General features: G+C 39.5%; 1 protein-coding gene across 1 annotated transcript in view; it reads right to left on the bottom strand.

Annotated features, from left to right (window-relative positions):
• The window catches only part of Pgm2l1 (phosphoglucomutase 2 like 1), a 52,997-nt gene that overhangs the window by 12,540 nt on the left and 17,948 nt on the right, over positions 1-22,509 (bottom strand). The window contains exons 3-9 of the mRNA XM_070035020.1: positions 20,271-20,377; positions 18,761-18,845; positions 8,889-8,972; positions 6,412-6,605; positions 3,375-3,564; positions 2,952-3,049; positions 1,163-1,343 (exon numbers count right to left, since the gene is read on the bottom strand). Of these exons, the coding sequence (XP_069891121.1) occupies positions 1,163-1,343; positions 2,952-3,049; positions 3,375-3,564; positions 6,412-6,605; positions 8,889-8,972; positions 18,761-18,845; positions 20,271-20,377 (939 nt within the window). The remainder of the gene's footprint in view (positions 1-1,162; positions 1,344-2,951; positions 3,050-3,374; positions 3,565-6,411; positions 6,606-8,888; positions 8,973-18,760; positions 18,846-20,270; positions 20,378-22,509) is intronic.

The following is a 22,509-nucleotide window of genomic DNA, read 5'->3' as shown; positions in this document are numbered from 1 at the left end:
CTGATGAGCTACCACTTACTTTCAAAGGCACGTCTTATTCTAGAGTTCACAGAAAGAACACTAATTCAAGATACACACTAATTCTAGAGTTTACTAACACATCTAACTTTCTTGATTCACTTTTATACCATCTCATCAAACTGGAAAAATTAAAGTCAATTGTACTCCCAATAAAAACAAATTTGTTATATTGGTCTTTAGAATCATGTTCTTCTTCAGTTTTGTGCTCATGATATTTTTTTGCTATAAACAAGAAAAACATTATTATAACTCAGAATCTTAGGCTTGAAAAAATTTTAATAGCTTTCAGTTTGCGATTTGTGTTTCTGAGAGTCTAATATTGAAAATTCTATTTCATAAAGACAAGTACAATGTACTTTTGATCATGTAATCAGTATTATGATCTGCAGGTTGACTATGGCTCTAGAAAAATGCCCAGAGGTAACACTTTTTTATTTTGAATGCTGGTCCTGGGGCCTGGACTCAGGGTCTTGGTGTCTCACAAACTTTACTGCTTGGGCTAGCTTCAAACCTTGATCCTCAGATCTCAGCCTCCTGAATAGGTAGCATTATATGCATAAGCCACCAGTGCCCAGCTAGAGGTGATATTTTTTACAAATGTTTAGCAAGATAACAGAGGAAACACAACTTAAGTAGCTGCAAAAAATGGTCACTAACTGCCTGAGGTTTCACAAAGACTATGATCGGGGCTGAGAGAAAGTCACTACTTACTTTTTTTTTTTTTTTTTTGGATGTAGAATCACTGTATCTTAATTTGTCACTTAGAAATCTACTTAAGTATTCATAACACATGTACTACAAAGGGATACTACAAAGGGACAATGATATCTATAAGTTTTCAGAGTGAACTGTATATGCTACTGATGAGGTCCCAGGAAACAGATTTTCCCAACCTGAAAATAAGGTATTACTGTACAGATTAAGTGTTAATATAATTTTTGAAGAATGTTTTTTCTCTTAGTCAAAAGTTACATATTCGATGAACTTGTCTCAGGGTGTTTAAAGTATCAAAAGTACTAAATAATATAAACAGAATTAGAAAAATGACAAATTATAAATAAATCAATGAAAGTTATGGTAAAAAGATGTCCTTACAGAAATAGGTTTAGTAAGATAGCACATAGATATGATCCATTCTTACTTCGAAATGAAATCCTTCCTTAAGGGCAATTGCCTTCAAAATTTTAGAAGAGACGGTGGTGGCTAACATATAAATGTTCTTCACATCAGCATTTGTTGATCTATTCTTCTTCCAGCAGTCAAACATCCACCACCCAAACAAAGCAGCCAACTCATTCCCAGTGAAAATTTTCCAATGACCACTGTAGAGAGAATGAAAATTCAAAACCAAGACCTTTCTAGCTTCTTATTAAAACCACCATCCTTCATATGGGAAAATATTTAATGCCACTGACCTTATAAATGGCCAGCATGACCTTTATAGGAGAAATGGTTGCAACATCTTTTGGAAAATTATTACATTGTTACTTTGATTCTATTTCATTAAAAATTATGATAAATGTTTAAGTCTATGTGAAGATACTGTCACCTCATAATGATAAAAATACATAGCAACCAAGGGGATAAGATTAAAAAATGAAGTCAGGTGCTGCTGGCTTATACCTTTAATCCTAGCTACTCAGGAGGCTGAGTTGTAAGGATAGTGGTTCAAAGGCAGTATGTACAGGAAAGTCGGTGATACTATTATCTCCAATTAATCACAAAAAAAGCTGGAAGTGGTGCTGTAGCTCAAGTGTAGAGTGCTAGCCTTGAACAAAAAGAACTCTGGGACAGTGCAAGGCCCCGAGTTCAAGGCTCAGGACCAGCACAAAAAGAAGTAAGATTAAGAAATGATTAAACTTATAAAGCTTTTTGTAATGCTGTACTGTTTTTAAAATTAATATTTTCAAACAATGTATAAGGACAGAGAAAATGTTCACAATATATTTGAAGTAACAGTGATATAAAAGTATGTCTTTACAATTTTATAAAAACAAATACATCTTTATTTGGATAGGAAAAAAGAGGAAGGAGTTAGAAGCTAGTGGCTCATGTCTATAATTCTGATTACTTAAGAGGCTGCAACTGGGAGGACTGTAGTTTGAGGCCATCCTAGGAAGAAAAATTTATGAGACCCCTCTCATAAACTCCCTCAGGTAGGAGCAGTGGCATGTCCCTCTGACAGGGAAGCCTAAAATAAGTGTATTGTGGTCCAGGCACACCCACGTAGGAAACCAGCCCTCTCTCAAAAATAATCAGTACATTAAAAGGATGGAGGTGTGGCTTATCAGTAGAGCTGAGTTTGCTCAGAGCTGAGGCTCTGAGTCCAAGCCCAATACAGCAAAAAGGAGAAAAAAGATAAGAAGAAAATGTGAAAATATCAACTTTTGCATACAAAACATTTATGACTTTTTTTTTTTGTCGGTCGTGGGGCCTGAACTCTAGGCTTGGGTGCTGTCCCTGCGTTCTACCACTTGAGCCACAGTGCCACTTCCAGTTTTCTAGTGGTTTTTACTGGAGATAAGAGTTGTAAGGTCTGAACACCTATTTAATATACCTTACAAGAGTCTCACAGACTTTCCTGCCCGGGCTGGCTTTGAACCGTGATCCTCAGATCTCAGCCCCCTGAGTAGCTAGGATTACAGGCGTGAGCCACCGGCGCCTTGCTAATAACATTTATGCCTTTAAAAAAATATTTTCATACAAAGCAACAAAGAGATAATCTTATAAATGCGTTAGAAACACATGCATGAAAGAAAAAAATATTAAAATACATATCTAAGCGTTCATTTTCCTGACCTCACATTATCTGACCTTTTCTGCTTGACTCATAAATAAAATAAAAAAAAATATTTTCACTATTTCCAATGAGCCTACAAGACTTAAAATCAAAAATTTACAAGCTCAAATTTTATACTCAAGCTACTTACTTCTCCTGAAGTTCTGCCACTGCCAGTCGGTCAGCATCAGGATCTGTGGCAAGCACTATCTGGGCATTTTCTTTCTCTGCCAGTCTCAGAGAAAGTTCCTGAAACAGTGAACCCAGAAGTTAGATTATACTGAAGAGCCTAAACTTAAGATGAATATTCCTCAGATAGGCACCATGTTAATGATATAAATTTTAAAAGGCAGATGGTTTGGCTAAATTTAGAATAAGGAGCCTAGAACTAGGGACACCCACCATAAAGATGTCAAACAAAACATAACCTATGGCTCAAATACAATTCAAAAGACACAAACTACAGTAATTTGCATATAGTATATAAAGGATGTAAGTAATCTTCGAATTTTTGGTAAGCTTCATCTATATTTTTCGCTAACAAACGAAATAAGTTAATTATTTTTAAATATACCAGCACAGATTCTCCTTCTTCAGGATTTGGGCATTTAACAGTAGAAAAGTCTGGATCAGGATCTTTTTGTTCTGGTACTGGAATTGGAGGCTTAAAACCAAACACTTGAAAAGCCAGTTGCACATAATCATGTCCAACTCCATGAAAGGATGTATGCACAAATTTTAAGGTGGTCTTTGAATTTAATTCCCTGTAAAAAAAAATACCATTGAGTCATATCATAAAACTTGCTTTTCCTGTGACATAGTTAAAAACACTTAAATTCTGAGAAAAAGTAATTATAGCCTATAGCAGAGGTCTAAGGTAGATTTGTGTGTGTGTGCTAGGGTTCCATACATGGTAAGCAACTATCCTGGTACTGGGCTAACATCCTAATCCTATTTAAAAGACCTTAAATCAAATGCATTCTCCTTTAGTGGTTCAACTTTCTGACTTGGGTTTCTCCCCACCATATGCAGTGGCATTATCCTAAGTAAGCCTCCATTGTATCTCTTACCAAAACCACTACAACCGGTCTTTCTCATTCTCTAGAAGACTTTTTCTATCTTCTTTCATGTACAGCTCAGATCCCACTGAGCCTAATTTTAATCATTTTTTGTCATTTTGGTTACCTTGACTCTCTAATATCTCAATGCGTACTTCTCCAGACTTGCAGTAAATAGCTAATTATTGCATCAGTAAACTTCACAAAGAAGATTGAATAGTTTCACTCTCAGACACTCAACTCTACCAGGAAATCCTAAATTGTTACCCCAAAAGTTTCCTATTTTGCTTGCCAAAATGATATAATATCTCCTCTTCTTACTCCTTTCTTCTCTCTTCATGTAATGCATTATTGAGACACAGAAACCCAATGATGGGAAGTTCTCAGTCTTCTCACACCAAATCCACAACCAATTACCATCTATCAATATCTCTTTCTTCGTCCATCTGACAATAATGAGCATAAACTATCTTCCTCTTCTCCTCTGGTCCCCACACCCTCCCAAGAACATTAGTACTTCAGTCACTCTCCACCTCTCTTTTTCTCTCTCCTACCCTCTACATTTCCTTTAGCATCCAGTCCAATTTCTTTGGTCTCTTCCACAGCAAAGCTTTCTCTATCCTTACTTACTATTTACTAACTGCTCACAATAATAACAAAATTTATTAAAATAAGTAAAATCTGGGTGCTGGTGGCTCACAACTATAATCACAGCTACTCAGGTAGTTGAGATCTGAGGATCATGGTTCAAAGCCAGCCCAGGAGGAAAGTCTGTGAAACTTTTGTCTCCAATTAAGCATTCAAAAAAGCCAGAAGTGGAGCTGGGGATCAAGTAGTAGAGTACTAGCCTTGAGTGGAAAACTCTCAGGGACACGCCCAGGCCCTGTTCAAGCCTAGGACCAGCACAAATAATAAAATAATAAATCTTATTATAAAATAGATAAAAATTTGTTAGGATAATTTTCAAAATAGTTTAAATAGTCACATGAATACCCAACAACCATATATTTAATACCTACTTCAACATTCTTAACATTGTGGTTAGTTCCATTTATTTAAGATACTATGTTATTTTACATAAGAATGAACTAGTATTTAATGGGGGTAGGAATGTGGCTTAGTAGTACAATGCTTGCCTAGCATGAATGAAGCCCTGGGTTCCATTCTTCAGTACTATATCAACAGAAAAAACTGGAAGTGGCTCAAGTAGTAGAGTACTAGCCTTGAGCAAAAGAAGCTCAGGGACAATGCCCAGGGCCTGAATTCAAACCCCAGGACTGGCAAAAAAAAAAAGAATTAGTATTTAAAAACATAATCATACCAGGGCTGGGAAGGTGGCTCAGTGGTAGAGCGCTTGCCTTGCAAGCCTGAGGCCCTGGGTTCGATTCCTCAGCACCATATAAGCAAAAAGAAAAAAGCCGGAAGTGGCGCTGTGGCTCAAGTGGTAGAGCGCTAGCCTTGAGCTGAAGAGCTGAGGGACAGCGCCCAGGCCCAGAGTTCAGGCCCCACGACTGGACCCAAAAAAAACAAAAAACAAAAAACATAATCATACCATTAACCACATCAAATAAAACAAGTTCTTAATATTGTCTAATATCCTATTTTCAAAATTCAAGTTCCAGTACTAGTACAAAAAAAATTAGCATCAACTAGTTGATGATCAACTATTCAATCTCTGGTCAGTGGTAGCTTTTTCCCAGTTATTAGCAACTGTTGATCTATTTTTAGCCCCATTTCTAGCTCCTCAGATTTGTCTATTCTGGACATATCACAGAAATGGAATATGTGGCTCTTGTAACTAGCTTTTTTTTTTTGGGGGGGGTGCTAGTCCTGGGGCTTGAACTCAGGGCCCAGGTGTTGTCCCTGAGCTTTTTTTGCTCAAGGCTAGTGCTTTATCACCTGAACCACAGTTCCACTCCTGGCTTTTTTGAGTGCTTAATTCGAGAAAAGTTTCACAGCCTTTCCTGCCTAGGCTGGCTTTGAACCACAATCCTCAGGTCCTCAATCTCCTGATATTACAGGTTTATAGGCATGAATCACAAGTGCTTGGTTGTACTGGTCTCTTTTACTTGTTTTAAGGTTTTGTTATATTATAGTATCTATCAGCACTCCATTTCTGTTTACTGCTCAGTTATATGTAATTGTATGGCTACTGCATTTTATTTGGCCATAATTATTTATCCATAATTTGGTTTACTTCTACTTTGGGTTATTGTGAGTACTGTTATTTAGCCATAATTTTATTTTATTTTATTTGTCTGTTGTGGGGGCTGACCTCTGGGCCTGGGAGCTATCCTTCAGCTCTTCAGCTCAAGGCTAGCACCCTATCACTTGAACCACAGTGCTACTTCTGGCTTTTTTCTGCTTATGTGGTGCTGAGGAATCAAACCCAGGACCTCATGCATGCAAGGCAAGCACTCTACCACTGAGCCAACCTCCCAGTCCCTAGCTATAATTTTAATATGAACAGATAACACATTTCTCTCACTTATTCTTCCCTCACTTGTTATTCTTATCCTAAGGTAATCCTGCCCTGCATTCTCACTTGTATACCTGTGAAAACAGATCTTTTTCAGATCTTCCATATATCTCCTGCAAATGTCCTGCAGTGGGTCCTTCTTCAATGGGCTGGTGTCCACTAAATTATCATTCCATGAACCATTCCAGGGTTCCACACATTCTTCTATACATTTCAAAATTTCTTTATCATGAGGTGATGTTATTTGAGCACCATTTTCCCAGTAAACCTAGATGATTAGGTAAATATAGCTTTAATTATTTAAAATGCTTGTCATCTTTGCTTTATAAAGAAGAGTATAATATTAATCAAGTAAAAAACCATATTTAATATATACTATGTAAAAAATAAACTATGCAACTTGTGGGAAGGTATAGGAAGGGGGAAATGGGTGACACTGTCCAAGAAGCACTGTACTTATTTTCTGACTTATGGAATTATAACCCCATGGAACAATTTCTTAATAATTAAAAAAATCAACATGGACTAATTTAGTAATACACCAAAAGATACTGATGGTAATGATTACACAGGAAATCACTAAAAATTATGTATTATTTCTTTTTTTAGAATTTACTCTACTAATAATACAAGTAAATATAAGCAGGTATAATTTGATCATATTAGAATAGACATATACCAATAGTGGATTTATTGGATTTATACCTACATGTTAAAGGTATAATGTAAGAAGTTATGAAATATCCTATAAAACTTTGCAGTATTATACTAAACATTACAAAATGAAATCATTGTCCATTATTATAATTTATTTAAAATTAAACAAAGTATATACAAAAAAGCCAATTAACGTATTTATTACTCATTGGTTTTTACAACACCAAGATATTCTAGTATTTCATCTCCAGATCCCTTTTTTTCCCCCTTTTTTGTTAAAGTTAATATTCCCAGGGATCTATTTTTTACTTCTTTTCTTTCTACCCTATCCTATTTCTTGGCTTTCAAATACTTTTATATGCTGTAATATGTGTGGCTACCCCAAAATCTGTAACTTCAGCCTAGACTTCTTCCTTCAGTTACAGATCTCATATCTAACTCATCATGACATTGCTATCTGGTTGAGCCACAAGTATCTCAAACTTAATATACTCCAAACTTCTTTCCTGTGTCTGTGGATGGTCACACTACGCACTTAGCTGACAGGCCCCAAATCTTAGATTAGTATTAAAAATTTTTTCCCAGTTAAAAGAGAGCTCAGTATGTCTGGAAAAACACACACACACACACACACACACACACACACACACACACACACACACACACACACACACACACACACACACACACACACACACACACACACACACACACACACACACACACACACACACACACACACACACACACACACACACACACACACACACACACACACACACACACACCCCTATACCTCCAGTCCAGCTTTTTTGCTGGTTAACTGGAGATGGGGAGTCTTATTTCTGCCCAGACTGGCTTTGAAGTGCAATCCTCCAGTTGTCAGGCTCCTTCCTAAGTAGCTAGTATTATAGATGTGAGCCACTAATGCCTGTCCTAAAAAAATCTTTCAAAAAAGTATACCATGCCAGATGTAGTGGCTCACACCAGTAATCCTGGCTACTCAGGAAGCTGAGGATCCTGGTTCAAAGAAAGTATGAGACTTTTCTTCAAACACACACACACACACACACACACACACACACACACACACACACACACAAAGTATGAGACTTTTCTTCAAACACACACAAAGTATGAGACTTTTCTACACATACACACACACACACACACACACACACACACACACACCACCACCCCCACCACCACCCCCACCACCACCCCCACCACCACCCCCACCAACAACAAATATAAGAATATGAGCTCTCTCTCTCACACACACACACACACACACACACACACACACACACACCACCACCACCACCACCAGCAACAACAACAAATATAAGAATATGAGCTCACACACACACACACACAAACAACAGCAGCAACAACAACACAACAACAACAACAAATATAAGAATATGAGCTCATTATCCAAAAGTCCCAAACCACTGACTCAATACTGTGCTACACATCTATTTCCTTCCAGAGCCACTTTTCATCCCTTACCACTCTGCTTCCTGCCACAGAGGCTGACAAAGCAAATGAATCCTGGGATATTGGGGGGCCTGGGCAGAAGGTCAGAGGGAGGGGAAAGTGAGCTTTCTGACTTTCTTTCTCAGAACTCCCATTAATTTGTCACATTCTTGAGATAACATAATTTTAGAGAGGATCATTTTGGGGAAATTAGAAGGAAAAAGACCAATGAAGAGATCTTCATAATTACACATATTGAGAAGCAGAAATGGGCATTAGGAATACTACTACATTGTGTGAAGATGGACCCCCCCACTGTTTTTTGTCTTTCTATCATATATCTGTCTTTACTCCCTAGTGTAGAAAAGACACTTAATCAAATAAGAGCTTTAAAAAAGATTTTACCCAGGTTTACCTTGTATCCATTGTCTTCCTTGCGATTGTGAGATGCAGTAATCATCACGCCTGCAACTGCTTTGAGCTCCTGGACTGCATATGGCTGAAAAATAATATTACCATTCCACTATGCTTCCTAACCATTCATACATTTGATAGGAGAGTACCTTTGACTAACTGAAGAAAGCATTATGGTATAAATGACAACACCTCATCAACTCCAGATTTGTGAGTGGGGTCCAGTTCTAAAATGTGACTCAAGAACCATTCAATTATTAGACTGGCCTTTCTCCTTCATCTCCTTTGGTTTAGTTTAAACATTTGTTATCTTTTTATCCACTTAACAGTTATAATTTTTTTAACCTATACTGTATTTATTATGCATACCTTTTAATTTATTTGTGCCTTTTTTTTTTGGTCAGTTGTGGGGGGTTAAACTCTGGGCTTAGGCACTGTCTTGAGCTCTTTAGCTCAAGGCAAATGCTCTACCTCTGAGCCACAGTACCACTTCTGGTTTTTTGAGCGTGCTTTATGGGAGATAAGAGTCTCAACAGACTTTCCTGCTCTGGCTGGCTTTGAACCATGATCCTCAGATCTCAGCCTCCAGAGTAGCTAGGATTACAGGCATGAGCCACCGGCACTCGGCAGCCTTGTTTTTTTTTTTTTGGTCTGGTTGTGGGGCCTGAACTCTGGGCCTGGGCGTTGCCCCTCAGCTCTTCAGCTCAAGACTAGCACTCTGCCACTTGAGTCACAGCACCACTCCGGCTTTTTTCTTTTTGCTTATGTGGTGCTGAAGAATCAAACCCGGGGCCTCAGGCATGCAAGGCAAGCCCTCGGCAGCCTTGTTTTTGACCACTCTTTCCATTTTTTTTTTTTTTTTTTATTTCTCTAGAGAGCTAAATTTTGCCTCTGTTAGTATCTTCCCTTCCTTTCCTTCTCCTTTCCATCTTCTCTTTACTTCTTTTCTATTCTCGTCCCTTCTTCCTCCATCCCTTCCTTCTCTCTTGCCTTTCTTTTTTTTTTTTTTTCAACTGTGTTCTTTTTTTTTTTTTTTTGATTTTTTTTTTTTTGTAAAGATACTATACAGAGGGTTACAGTTACATGAGTGAGGCAATGAGTACACTTCCACTTCCTCTTGAACATTGTTACTCCCTCCATTGTTTTCCCCCTACCATCCCCTCCCTCCCTCCCTTCCCCAAGGTTTTTTTTTTTTTTTTGATTGTGATTAAGTGATTACTTAATTTCCGGAAATTCACAGTATTGTGGAATAATGATGCTCATTTAAAGTCACAAGTTCATTCTAACTTTCCTGGAGCAAATTGTCTATCACAGTCTGTAATATATAACGGTGCTCATATGTTATATACCATATATGTGATCAGCAGCATGGGGATATTTAGTAGTGGTTCAACCAGATGAGTGGGAGTTCTTTGTTTCTTAAGTCCTGTTAGTTTTGTCATATCACCTAACATTTTGGATTCATCATCCACTTATCAGGGAGACCATGTACTGTTTGTCTCTTCGTTCTTGGCTTACCTCGCTCAACATGATTCCTTCTAGCTCCATCCATTTCCCTGCAAATGCCATTATTTTGTCATTTCTAATGGCTGCATAATATTCCATTGTGTATAGATACCACAATTTTTGGATCCATTCATCTGTGGTGGGGCATCTAGGTTGTTTCCATATCCTAGCTATTGCGAACAGTGCTGCAATAAACATGGAGGTGCACGTGTCCTTGTATATTGGTTCCTGTTGTTCAGGGTAGATGCCTAGAAGTGGTATGACTGGGTGGTAAGGGAGGTCAATCTTTAGCTTTCTAAGGACCCTCCAGACTGCTTTCCAAAGTGGTTGTATGAGTGTACATTCCCACCAGCAGTGTAATAGCGTTCCTCGTTCTCCACATCCCCTCCAGCATTTGTCGTTGGCTGATTTGTGGATGTGGGACATTCTGACTGGGGTAAGGTGGTATCTCAGGGTTGTCTTTATTTGCATTTCCTTCACCACCAGGGATGATGAACATTTCCTCATGTGTTTCTTTGCCATTTTTATTTCTTCATTTGAGAAGTCCCTCTTTAGTTCCCTTGCCCATTTAGTAATTGGTTTGTTGGGTTTGGGAGGGATTAGTTTCTTGAGTTCCCTGTATATACAGGATGTTAACCCCTTGTCTGATATATTGCTGGTAAATATTTTTTCCCAATTAGTTGGTTGTCTTTCTAGCTTGGTTGCGATAGCTTTATCTGTGCAGAAGCTTTTTATTTTAAGGTAGTCCCATTTGTCGAGTCTCTCTCCAATTTGTTGTGACCCTGGGACTCTGTTCAGGAAGTTCCTTCCTGTGCCTATTAGTTCAAGTGTCTCTCCTACTCTGTCCTGCAGTAGTTTCAGAGATTCAGGTTTAATGTTAAGGTCTTTAATCCATTTTGAGTTGATGTTGGTGCATGGTGATAGGCTGGGGTCCACTTTTAGTTTTCTGCATGTGGCTGCCCAGTTTTCCCAGCACCAGCGGTTGAAGAGGCTGTGTTTCTTCCATTGTATGTCTTTGGCTCCTTTGTCGAATATCAGCTGGCTGTAGGCCTGTGGGTTTATTTCTGGATCTTCTATTCTGTTCCATTGGTCTTCGGGTCTGTTTTTGTGCCAGTACCATGCTGTCTTTGTTATTATAGCTCTGTAGTAGAGTTTGAAGTTCGGCTTGGATAGCCCTCCCATATTGTCTTTATCCCCTAGAATTGTTTTGGCTATTCTAGGTCTTTTGTTGTTCCATATGAATTTTTGGACTGTTTTCTGTATTTCAGTGATGTATGTCATTGGGATTTTAATAGGAATTGCGTTGAATTTGTATATTAGTTTTGGAAGTATTACCATCTTTACTATATTAAGTCGGCCTATCCAAGAGCATGGGAGGTCTTTCCATTTCCTAGTGTCTTCTGCAATTTCTTTCTTTAACTTTTTATAGTTCTCATTAAATAGTTCTTTTACATCTTTGGTTAGGTTAATTCCTAAATATTTTATTTTTCGGGAGGTTATTGTGAATGGGGTTGCTCCCTTTATTTCCCTCTCTTCCTGTACATTATCAGTGTATAGGAAGGCAACTGATTTTTGTGGGTTTATTTTGTATCCTGCTATTTTGCCGAAGTGATTTATGATTTCTAAGAGTTTGGGGATGGAGTTTTTGGGATCGTGGAGGTATAGTATCATGTCATCTGCAAAAAGGGATAGTTTAACTTCTTCTTTCCCTATGCGGATCCCTTTAATGTCTTTTTCTTGCCTTATTGCCCTGGCTAAGGGTTCTAGGACTATATTGAAGAGTGGAGACAGTGGGCATCCTTGCCTTGTTCCTGATTTTAGGAGAATTGGTTGCAGCTTTTCCCCATTAAGTATAATATTGGCTATTGGTCTGTCATAAGTGGCTTTTATTGTTTTTAGAAATGTTCCTTCTATTCCTATTTTCTCCAGAGCTTTTAGCATGAATGAATGTTGAATTTTGTCAAAGGCCTTTTCTGCATCTGTAGCAATAATCATGTGATTCTTGACCTTGGCTCTGTTGATATGTTGGATTACATTTATTGACTTACGTATGTTAAACCATCCCTGTGTCTCTGGGATGAAGCCTACCTGGTCATAGTGAATTATTTTTTTTATGTGTTTCTGGATTCTGTTAGCTAGAATCTTGTTAAGGATCTTTGCATCTGTGTTCATCAAGGAGATTGGCCTGTAATTCTCCTTTTTGGTTGGGTCTTTGCCTGGTTTGGGGATGAGTGTGATATTGGCTTCGTAGAATGAGTTTGGGATAGCTCCTTCCTTCTCTGTTTCTCTGAAGAGCTTGAGGAGTATGGGTATTAGTTCTTGTTTAAAGGTCTTATAGAATTCTGCTGTGAATCCATCTGGTCCTGGGCTTTTTTTTGTTGGAAGACTTTTGATAGCTTCCTGTATCTCATTATAGGATATTGGCTTATTTAATTGGTTAACTTCTTCTTTGCTCAGTTTGGGCAACTTGTATTTCTCTAAAAATGCATCCATTTCTGCCCGATTTTCTTCCTTTAGAGAGTATAGCTTTTGAAAGTAGTCTGTTAGAATTGTTTGGATATCTTGGGTACGTGTGGTGATGTTTCCCGTGGCATCCCTAATCCTATTAATATGGGTTTCCTCTCTTCTTTTTTTAATTAATCTAGCCAATGGGCCATCAATTTTGTTTATTTTTTCAAAGAACCAGCTTTTTGTTTGGTTTATTTTGGTTATGGTTTTCTGATTTTCTAATTGGTTAATCTCTGCTTTTAATTTGGTTATCTGGCTTCTTCTAGTAGCTTTAGGTCCCATTTTTTCCTGTTTTTCTAGCTGTTTTAATTGCAACATAAAATTATTTACTTGGTCTGTCTCCATTCTCTTGATGTGGGCACTGAGGGCAATAAATTTGCCCCTCAGGACTGCTTTTGCTGTGTCCCACAAGTTTCTTTGTGAGGTGTTTTCATTTTCATTGAATTGTAGGAAATGCTTTATTTCTTCTCTGATCTCTTCTGTTATCCAGGCATTGTTAAGGAGTGTGCTGTTCAATTTCCATGTATTGGAGAAATTTCTGCGGTATGCTTTGTTATTGAGAGCTAGCTTGATTCCACTGTGGTCAGATAGGATACAGGGGATTATGTCGATCCCTTTGTATTTGCTTAAGTTCCTTGCATGAACTATGATATGGTCTATTTTGGAGAAAGTTCCGTGAGCTGCTGAGAAGAATGTGTACTGTGTTGTTTTAGGGTAAAATACTCGGTAGATGTCAGTTAATTCCGCTTGAAGTATGGCCTCTCTTAATTCGGTAGCTTCTTTGCCAATCCTCTGGTTGGTAGACCTGTCCTTTGGTGAGAGTGGTGTGTTAAAGTCTCCTAGTATTATCGTATTGGGATCTATTTTATTCTGTAAGTTTGAGAGCATTTGTTTGACATATCTGGGTGCACCAATATTTGGGGCATATAAGTTGATGATGGTTATATCCTCCTCTTGGATTGTTCCCTTTATTAATATGTAGTGTCCGTCCTTGTCTTTCTGTACTGATTTTAATGAAAAGTTTATTTTGTCAGATATCAGGATAGCTACACCTGCTTTCTTACTGGGGGCGTTTGATTGGTAGATCCTTTTCCACCCCTTCACTCTGAGTTTGTTTGTATGTTTGGCTGAGAGGTGGGTCTCCTGAAGGCAACAGATGGATGGGTCTTGTTTTCTTATCCAGTCCTCAGTTCGTTTTCTTTTAATTGGCGAATTCAGCCCATTTATATTAAGAGAAAGTATAGAGAGATGCATTGTTGTCCCTGCCATTCTGTTTTCCTAAGTTTTTCTTTTTTCCTTTCCTCCTGTGCTTGCTCAGTTAGACTTTGAGTAACGCCTGTTTGGGGCAGGCCCCAGTTCCTGGCTGCTTTCTTCAGGTTGTGTCCCCCCTCTTAGAATTCTTTGTAATGCTGGCTTAATGTTTATGTATTCATTTAGTTTTTCTTTGCTATTAAAAGTTTTCAGTTCTCCATCAAATGTGAATGCTAGCTTTGCCGGGTAGATCAGTCTGGGTTGGCAGTTATTGGCTCTCAGGGCTCGTATGGTGCTTTCCCAGGCTTTTCTTGCATTCATTGTTTGTGTGGAGAGATCTGCAGTAATTCTTATTTTTTTCCCATTGTAGTATAGCTCCTTCTTCATTTTTGCTGCATGAAGGATTGTTTCCTTATTATTCAGATCTATCATTTTTACTATAATGTGTCTAGAAGTGTTTCTCCTGGGGTCTTGCTTGTTGGGTGTTCGATAAGCTTTTGTGATGTAGTTAAGATGGTCGTTTTTGAGGTGGGGAAAATTTTCATTGATTATCTTGTTAAATAGGTGTTGCATTCCCTTGCTCTGGAATTCCTCACCTTCGTCCACTCCAATTATGCGAAGGTTAAATTTTTTAGCATTATCTGCTTGCTCTTGAATATCCCTTTGGTTTAATTTGAGTGTTTTTTCCATATCTGTCACTTTTTGGTCCAGTTGGTGTATTCTGTCTTCTGTATCTGACACCCTACCTTCCATTTCATTCACTCTGTTGACAGTGGCTTCTATTGTGGTTTGCATGGAGGAAATGGATCCCTTTATGGATTCAATGTTGGTTCTCAGAGTACTGATCTCACCTCTCAATGAGGTATGCATTACCTCTAATTTGGCATTTATCTCACTTCTTACTGAGGTTTGTGCAGCTTCTATTTTTGCATGCATCTCTTGTTTGATACCCTGTATCTCTTTGGATAGTTCATCCTTGTGCTCTTTCAATTTCTGATCAATTTCTCGCTTTATTTCTTGAGTCATTGCCTCCAGCAACCCTTGGAAGTAGCCTTTGTCTTCCATTCCTGCTTTGTTCCCACTGGGGCTCTCCCCTGTGTGGCTGCTGGCTTTTGAGGTGGGCTTGCTGTCCTGGGTGGTAGTAAACCTTGTGATTTTTCTCTGTGATTTTCGCATGGAGGTTCAGGAGACTGCTCTTCAATTTTGTTTTGGTGTGTCTGTCTTTGCTTGGTTGCTGATTCTGTATTGGTAGAGAGAGTCTGTGCCTGATCTGGGTTCTATTGGGAGCCTATTTCCAGCTGCTATTCTGACTTAGGATTCTCAGCTCTCTGCTGTAGATTGCTGGCAGTTCCCGCCTTTGGAAGGGTTGAGCAGCCTAGACTGCTTGTGTTTGCTCCTACGGGTGCTCTTGTGAAGAACAGATGCTCTGGATGCACTCTCCCAAATGCTGGAGTCTGCTATGAGCTCCTGATGTGTTTTTGTTTATTTGTTTTGGGCTGGTTGTGGGCTTGAACTCTAGGTTTGGGTGCTGTCCCTCAGCTTTTCAGCTCAAGGCTGGCACCCTACCATTTGAGCCACAGCACCACTTCTGACCCTTTTTGCTTTTGTGATGCTGAGGAATCAGATCCAGGGCCTCATACATCCAAGACTATCACTCTATTGCTGAGCCGCCTTAACAGTCTGAGCTCCTGCTTACTATCAGGTGCTGGCAGCCTGTGTTGCCCAATTCTCAGTCTAGGGTATATGGGTGGAGTTTTGGTGGGGTTTGGGCTTCTCTTGTCCTGGGCCTCCAGGTCTTTTGTTGTCACAGGCGTGCTTCCCGGGGGAGTGTTGTTTCCTGGTTTTCTCCCCTCTGTTGAGGCGTATGCTCAGCTTTTTACTTCAATTGGGAGGAGTTGGTTGTGTTGTTCAGGCGCCGGATCCCCGGGCCTGGTTCCGGCCCCAGCCTGGAGCGCGCTTGTTAGGCCTGTGCTGATGTGTATACCACCTAGGTTATGCAGCCTGGAGCGCACTCGTTAGGCCTGTGCTGATGTGTATACCACCTAGGTTATACAGCCTGGGGGACACAGTTCGAATTTCTTCTACTGTTGGTAGTCTTGACCCAGGGGCGCTGTTCCTGGCTTGGGCATTTAAGCTCCCTTCCAGGGGTGCTCTTGCTCTAGCCTGGCCAGCTGAGTGTGCTCCACGGGCTGGTGGAGCTCTCAAACAGTTCCCAGTTTTAGTGGGTCCTGTGGTCCGGGTGCTGGGGTAGGGAGTCTAGGTCAGGGTCTGGGGATTCCCTCCAGCTCTGGTCTCCCTTGAGGGATACACTTCCCCTGTGGGGTACTCACCCTGGAGCTGGTTGTTTCTGTGTGGTGTAGGTCGTCAGTTGTTGTTGCAATCCGGGCTGGGTTGGGCGGTGGTGGCTCTGTGTGATTCTTTTCTGTCTCTGCCTCTGTCGAAGCTGTCGGGTCAAGAGTGTCCACGCTCAGGCAGCTTCTTCTCGGTACCTCTGGGGCCCAAGTGACCCCGCCGGGTCGTTGCGATCGTGATCGGGCGGGCGGGTGGTTTGCAGACAGGACCCTTTGTCGCACTGCTGGCGCCAAGCGGCTTTGGCGGGATGGAACCTCTCTGCTCGGGTGGAGAGTGCTGGATCGTTGCTATCGCGATCAGGCGGCCCGGGTGGTCTGCTGGCAGGTCCTTTTGTCACTCTGCTGATGCCGAGCGGCTTGGCGGGATGGAGCCTCTCTGCTCGGGTGGAGAGTGAGGGGTGGGGGTGGGATCCTCGTGGAGACTCCCGGCTGGTAGGTTTCTCTGTTCCTGGCGATCTGCTGTTCTGCAAACCAGTACCTGATGTTCTGAAAGCGGCCCCCTGTGTCTCTGCTGTGTCTCTGGGGCTCCCCCAGCCCCCGCCGGGGCCGGCTGGCCGGCGGCTTGGCGCACTGCCGCGCGGCCAGTAAAGGTTGGGGGAGGGGTCTTCGCTTTTCTCTGTTTTGAAATTCTTTTTCTCTCTTTCTTTTTTTGTTATTCTCCGCCTCTGGTTTTTCTCTGAGTGTTCGTCTTTTTGTTGTTGTAGGTCTCTTGGGGAGATTAAGCGTAGGAACTCGAACTCTCTTTTTGGTTGGAGAGAGCTGTGGCGTTTCCCTACTGCCCCGTCGCCATCTTGGTCCCCCCTCCGCCTTTCTTTTTTATATTGGGGTTTGAATTCAGGACCTCAAACTTGCTTGGCAGGCAATTTAGTACTTGAGCCACATCTCTTGCTTTTTATTTTCTATTTACTTATTTTCTTCTTGTATCTTACACTATGTTATTCCTTTTACTTAACTTAAATTTACTGTTTTTAACACAATCATATTAAAGGCTTAGCTCATTTTAAACTCTGTTTTACCTAATAACTGTGTCCAAAGTATAAATTTACATTTTAGGAGAGAGTAACTCTGTTCCATAATTTGCTTTACATAGTTCAAATTTTGAATACCACATTTTTGTTAAATAATACCAGTCCCCTAACATGTTCAAACTTCAGCTGTCACTATGAATATAACATATCCATCATGGCCAATGACTAATCATCAGTCTTTTTTTTTTTTTTTTGTCAGTAGCGAGGCCTGAATTCTGGGCCTGGACAATGTCCCTCAGCTCTTCAGCTCAAGGCTAGCACTCTACCACTTGAGCCATAGCACCACTTCCAGCTTTTTCTGTTTATGAGGTGCTGAGGAATCAAACCCAGGGCCAAGGATTAATAATGGCCAAGGATCGTCCCTCATTCCCAAAAGGGACCACAAAGATTTTCACAAACACTGATAATGGCTGTCTTTATGACAATGAACCTGTATTAAAACAAGGATTGTCTACAGTTCTTCATCTTTGTTATATTTTCCTTCAATCATGAATTATTAATGAAGTATATTTTAAAAATTCCAAACAGAAGCGGTTTTATGGACTTTTTACCTCTAATTTACTGTATCAGTGCCTAGGTATATGGCTTGAAAAGAAGTCTTTTATATTTGCTGAGACTTCCTTTGTGATTTGGCTAGTAATGATGTGCGTGCTATCATCATTGAAAATAGGATTTTTACACATATAACCCAGCTCAAACTGGCTCTTGGTATGTACAAATCTACCTATAATTGTTTGTGTCAGCCCCCAAAATCAATTTCTGAAAGAAAGTCCACTCATGTCTGAATTTGTCATCTTTTACAGATCCAGTTATTTTATTTTTTTTGGTGCTAGTCTGGGGCTTGAACTCAAGGCCTGGGTGCTATCCCTTAGCTTTTGTGCTCAAGGGTAATGTTCTACCACTTTGAACCACAGGGCCATTTTTGGCCTTTGTTTTGTAGTTAATTAGAGATAAAGAATCTTATGGACTTTCCTGCCCAGGCCGTCTTTGAATAGCAATCCTCAGATCTCAGCCTCCTGAGTAGCTAGGATTATAGGTGTGAGCCACTGGCACCCAGCCAGATCCAATTCATAGATGGTTGAAATGAAAATAAATTCAAAACAGAATGTGTTTTCCTTCCTTTAGCTCCTCATGTCACTCAATACAGAGCCATGCACATGACAAAAATTGGAATCTTAGTTGATTTGAGAAATCTTTTTCAGGGCATCAAACTAGCACAAAATACTTACTACAAAAGGTGTAGGAACATATCTTGAAAAAAGGTAAACAGGAACATCTCTAGCCAGCAAGACTGCAGCAGTGAGTTTAGCAAGCCTAAGGGGAAATAAGAGAAGACTTCACTTAGTTTTTAGCTTAATTTTTAAAAATAATCTTAAACATGGTAATTGTTTCATGTAAGTTATCTGAATATATAGTAGCTTTACATCTTGCAATAGGATAAGCTGGCTTCTAACTTACGACTCTCCTGCTGAATCTCCTTTGTGCTGGGATTAAAAGCTTCTACCACCACATCTAGACAACCCTTCTTAAAATCACTGATTATTTATGCTGTACGCACCATTTGAAAATGTTAAGTAAGATTTTAATGAAAGGGATGTAGCTCAATGATAGATCACCTGCTTAATATATGCAGGGCTTTCCATCTATCCCCAGCTCTATGTATACCAAAATAAAAACAAAAAAAAAAACTTTAAAAACTTAAAAGAGCTTAACAATGAACCGGATTAACATTATAACTCAGGCTCCAGTTCTGTAATCCTAACTCCTCAAGAGGGTGAAAGAGAACTGGAGCAGAAAAGTCTGAAAGACTCCATCTTTAATTAACTATAAAAAAGTAGGGCTGGAGGTGTGGCTCAAGTGGCAGAGTGCCAATGTGAGCAAGTGAGAGAGAACATGAAGCCCTCAGTTCAAGCCTGGTACCAGAAAAAGGAAAAAGAAAAATACAACTGACACTATAATACTTTTACTCTTGTTCATTTTTTTTTTTTTGGGTCCGGTCGTGGAGCCTGAACTCTGGGCCTGGGCGCTGTCCCTCAGCTCTTCAGCTCAAGGCTAGCACTCTACCACTTGAGCCACAGTGCCACTTCCGGCTTTTTTCTTATGTGGTGCTGAGGAATTGAACCCAGGGCCTTGATCATGCAAGGCAAGCGCTCTACCACTGAGCCACCTTCCCAGCCCCTCTTGTTCATTTTTGATGGCTTTTGAACTATAAAATAAAACCTAACAGGTAATAAAAATGGAGCAAGTGAAATAAAATAATTTTTAAATATACAATTACTCTCTGAAAAACAATTACTCACTTATATTAATGTATCAAGATTATCAAGTTATGAAAATGCTCTAAAATGAAGCAAAAAAGATTATATGAATACAAGCTACATAACTACTCATAACTTTACTAAAAAATTAACATTATACTATACACTAAGATATCATTTTAAATGTGAACTCTCTTATATTTCTTTTTTTCTAATCTTTAATTTTTTTTTGCAGTACTGGGGTTTGAAGTGAGGCTTCATGCTTGCTAGGTAGGTACCACTTGAGCTATGTCCTCACCTCACCTGTCTTCTTTTTGTAAAATCTAAAGCTTATCTTTGAAACTCTTTTGCTCTAAATAAACAGCATGTAATCATATTTCTATTTGAAATTCTCCTGTTTCAGAAATTCTATTAGCAAATGAAAGAAAAATCAAATGCTTTATTCCACTCCTCCATCTTTGAAACAATAATAACATCATACCTTTGGCTGCTGCAGCTGCTAGTTACTTGACCTCGAGTGTCATATCCAACAACAAAGCCTCTCTGCTTGAAGTCTGAAAAACATCTTTCTAGATATGTGTACATTCCCTGAAGCAAATATATGCAAAAGATTAGCTACTGGTAAATGCTTGCATTTTAATAATCCCTACCTACCTACCCCGTCTTTTTACCAGTACTAGGGATAAATCCAGGGCCTCAAGCATGTTAGACAAATACTCTACTATTGCTATATCCCAGCTCCAATGATGGCATTGCATAAGATTTTAAAATCTCATAGCTTTTGCTGTTGTACTGTTTATTGGCTCCAGGGAACTGCCTTCTGCCTGTATGCTCAGGCTCTCAAATGTGGGAACATTTTTGCTTCATCTACAACGAGGAGATGACAAACATTTCTTGAATTTTCAGACATACTTAATAGTACAGAAATATCAATTTAGTACTCACTAAATCCAATCCAAAACATAAAACATGAGGGGAAAAATGGGACATGAAATCAGTAAGTTAAAAAAAAAATTGCCGGATGTGGTGGCTCACGCCTGTAATCCTAGCTACTCAGAAGGCTGAGATCTGAGGATCACGGTTCAAAGCCAGCCCGGGCAGGAAAGGCTGTGAGACTCTGATCTCCAATAAACCACTAGAAAACCAGAAGTGGCACTGTGGCTCAAGTGGCAGAGCACTAGACTTGAGCTGAAGAGCTGAGGGATAGCACCCAGGCCCAGAGTTCAAGCCCCATGAACCACAAAAAAAACAAAACAAAAACAAAAACAAAAATCAACAACAACCAAAACCCCCAGCAAACGTTAGAAGAGTCCAAAATTTTGACCATCAGAGATCCTTTCTAAATCATAAGACCAAAACTAACCCAAAGATTTGACCTATTTATGACAAATATGTTACATCATCACCATAGTTCTCCAATATTTCTTTCTTTTCTTTTTTTTTTTTTTTTTTTTTTTTTTTTTTAGCCATTCCTGGGGATTGAACTCAGGGCCTGGGTGTTATCCTTGAGCTTCTTTTACTCAAGGCTAGTGCTACACTACTGAGTCAGAACTCCATTTCCAGCCTTTTTAGTAGTTCAAGTATGATAATTTTTCCCAATAGAGATAGATTTTTTAAATAGGCCAATTGGGTTAGTTTTGCCAATTTATTTCTGATGAGAGTACTGTTTAAAACTGTAAAGGGCCTTATTCTCTGCTGTAAGAATTCATTTTATTTTATCCTCTTCTATCTAGAGTCTGAAAAGGGTTAGGCCTTAAGACAGATTCCATGTGGTTTTGAGTACGAGAAAATTCAATATACATATAAACTGAATGAAAGCATTTCTGACCAAGGACTAGAAAAGAAATGGGGATGGGGCAGAGACAGAGGCACATATCCTACCTATTGTTTATTATCTCTTCTCCATCCATTATACTTACCTTCAATTCTATTCAGAGGAAGGCTAAATATGATTTACCATTTGGTAATACTGATTACAATTATGTCTACTGAGATACTTTATAGCCCAGAACTATTTTTTGGGGGGGGGGGGGTCCGGTCGTGGGGCCTGAACTCTGGGCCTGGGCGCTGTCCCTCAGCTCTTCAGCTCAAGGCTAGCGCTCTACCACTTGAGCCACAGCGCCACTTCCCGCTTTTTTCTTTTTGCTTATGTGGTGCTGAGGAATCGAACCCAGGGCCTCATGCATGCAAGGCAAGAGCTCAACCACTGAGCCACCTTCCCAGCCCCCAGAACTATTTTTAGTGTATACTAAATGTATTATTAGCCTCAAAAGTATAACTCTTAAAGTGGTAAAGATGATTTGCTGGGAAGAGAAAAAAATGTGTTTCCAAAATGCTAGGCATAAAAATGGAGAAAAATTACAACTGTCTTAAAAGAACTCTTAAATGGATATGAAAAACCATGTTTAAGTGAATATTTTAAACTCAATTTTCTAAATATTCTGGTTAACTTTCCCGAATAGCATATGCCAAAAAAGTAATAATCTTCCTAGGTCTGTTTCTTTAGATTAATTAGATATGTCAGTATTCATTTCTTGGTTTAAAATGCAAAGTAACACTGTCAAGAAGTTGACATTGTCAGAAATAACAATTATAAAGTTAGTTTATGGCCTTGAAGATAGATAATTTACTTCTAAGATAGGCCTTGAGTAAGACCAAAGGTCAGAATTTGGTCTACACTTTTTACTTACATGAGAATACCTTTTTGGACAAAATGATTT

Source organism: Dipodomys merriami, unplaced genomic scaffold (assembly GCF_024711535.1).
Source record: "Dipodomys merriami isolate MVZ:Mamm:240054 unplaced genomic scaffold, mDipMer1.0.p SCAF_25, whole genome shotgun sequence".
NCBI classification, from domain to species: Eukaryota; Metazoa; Chordata; class Mammalia; order Rodentia; family Heteromyidae; genus Dipodomys; species Dipodomys merriami.
Note: the sequence above shows the minus strand (reverse complement) of the source record. Positions and strands in the feature narration are given on the sequence as shown.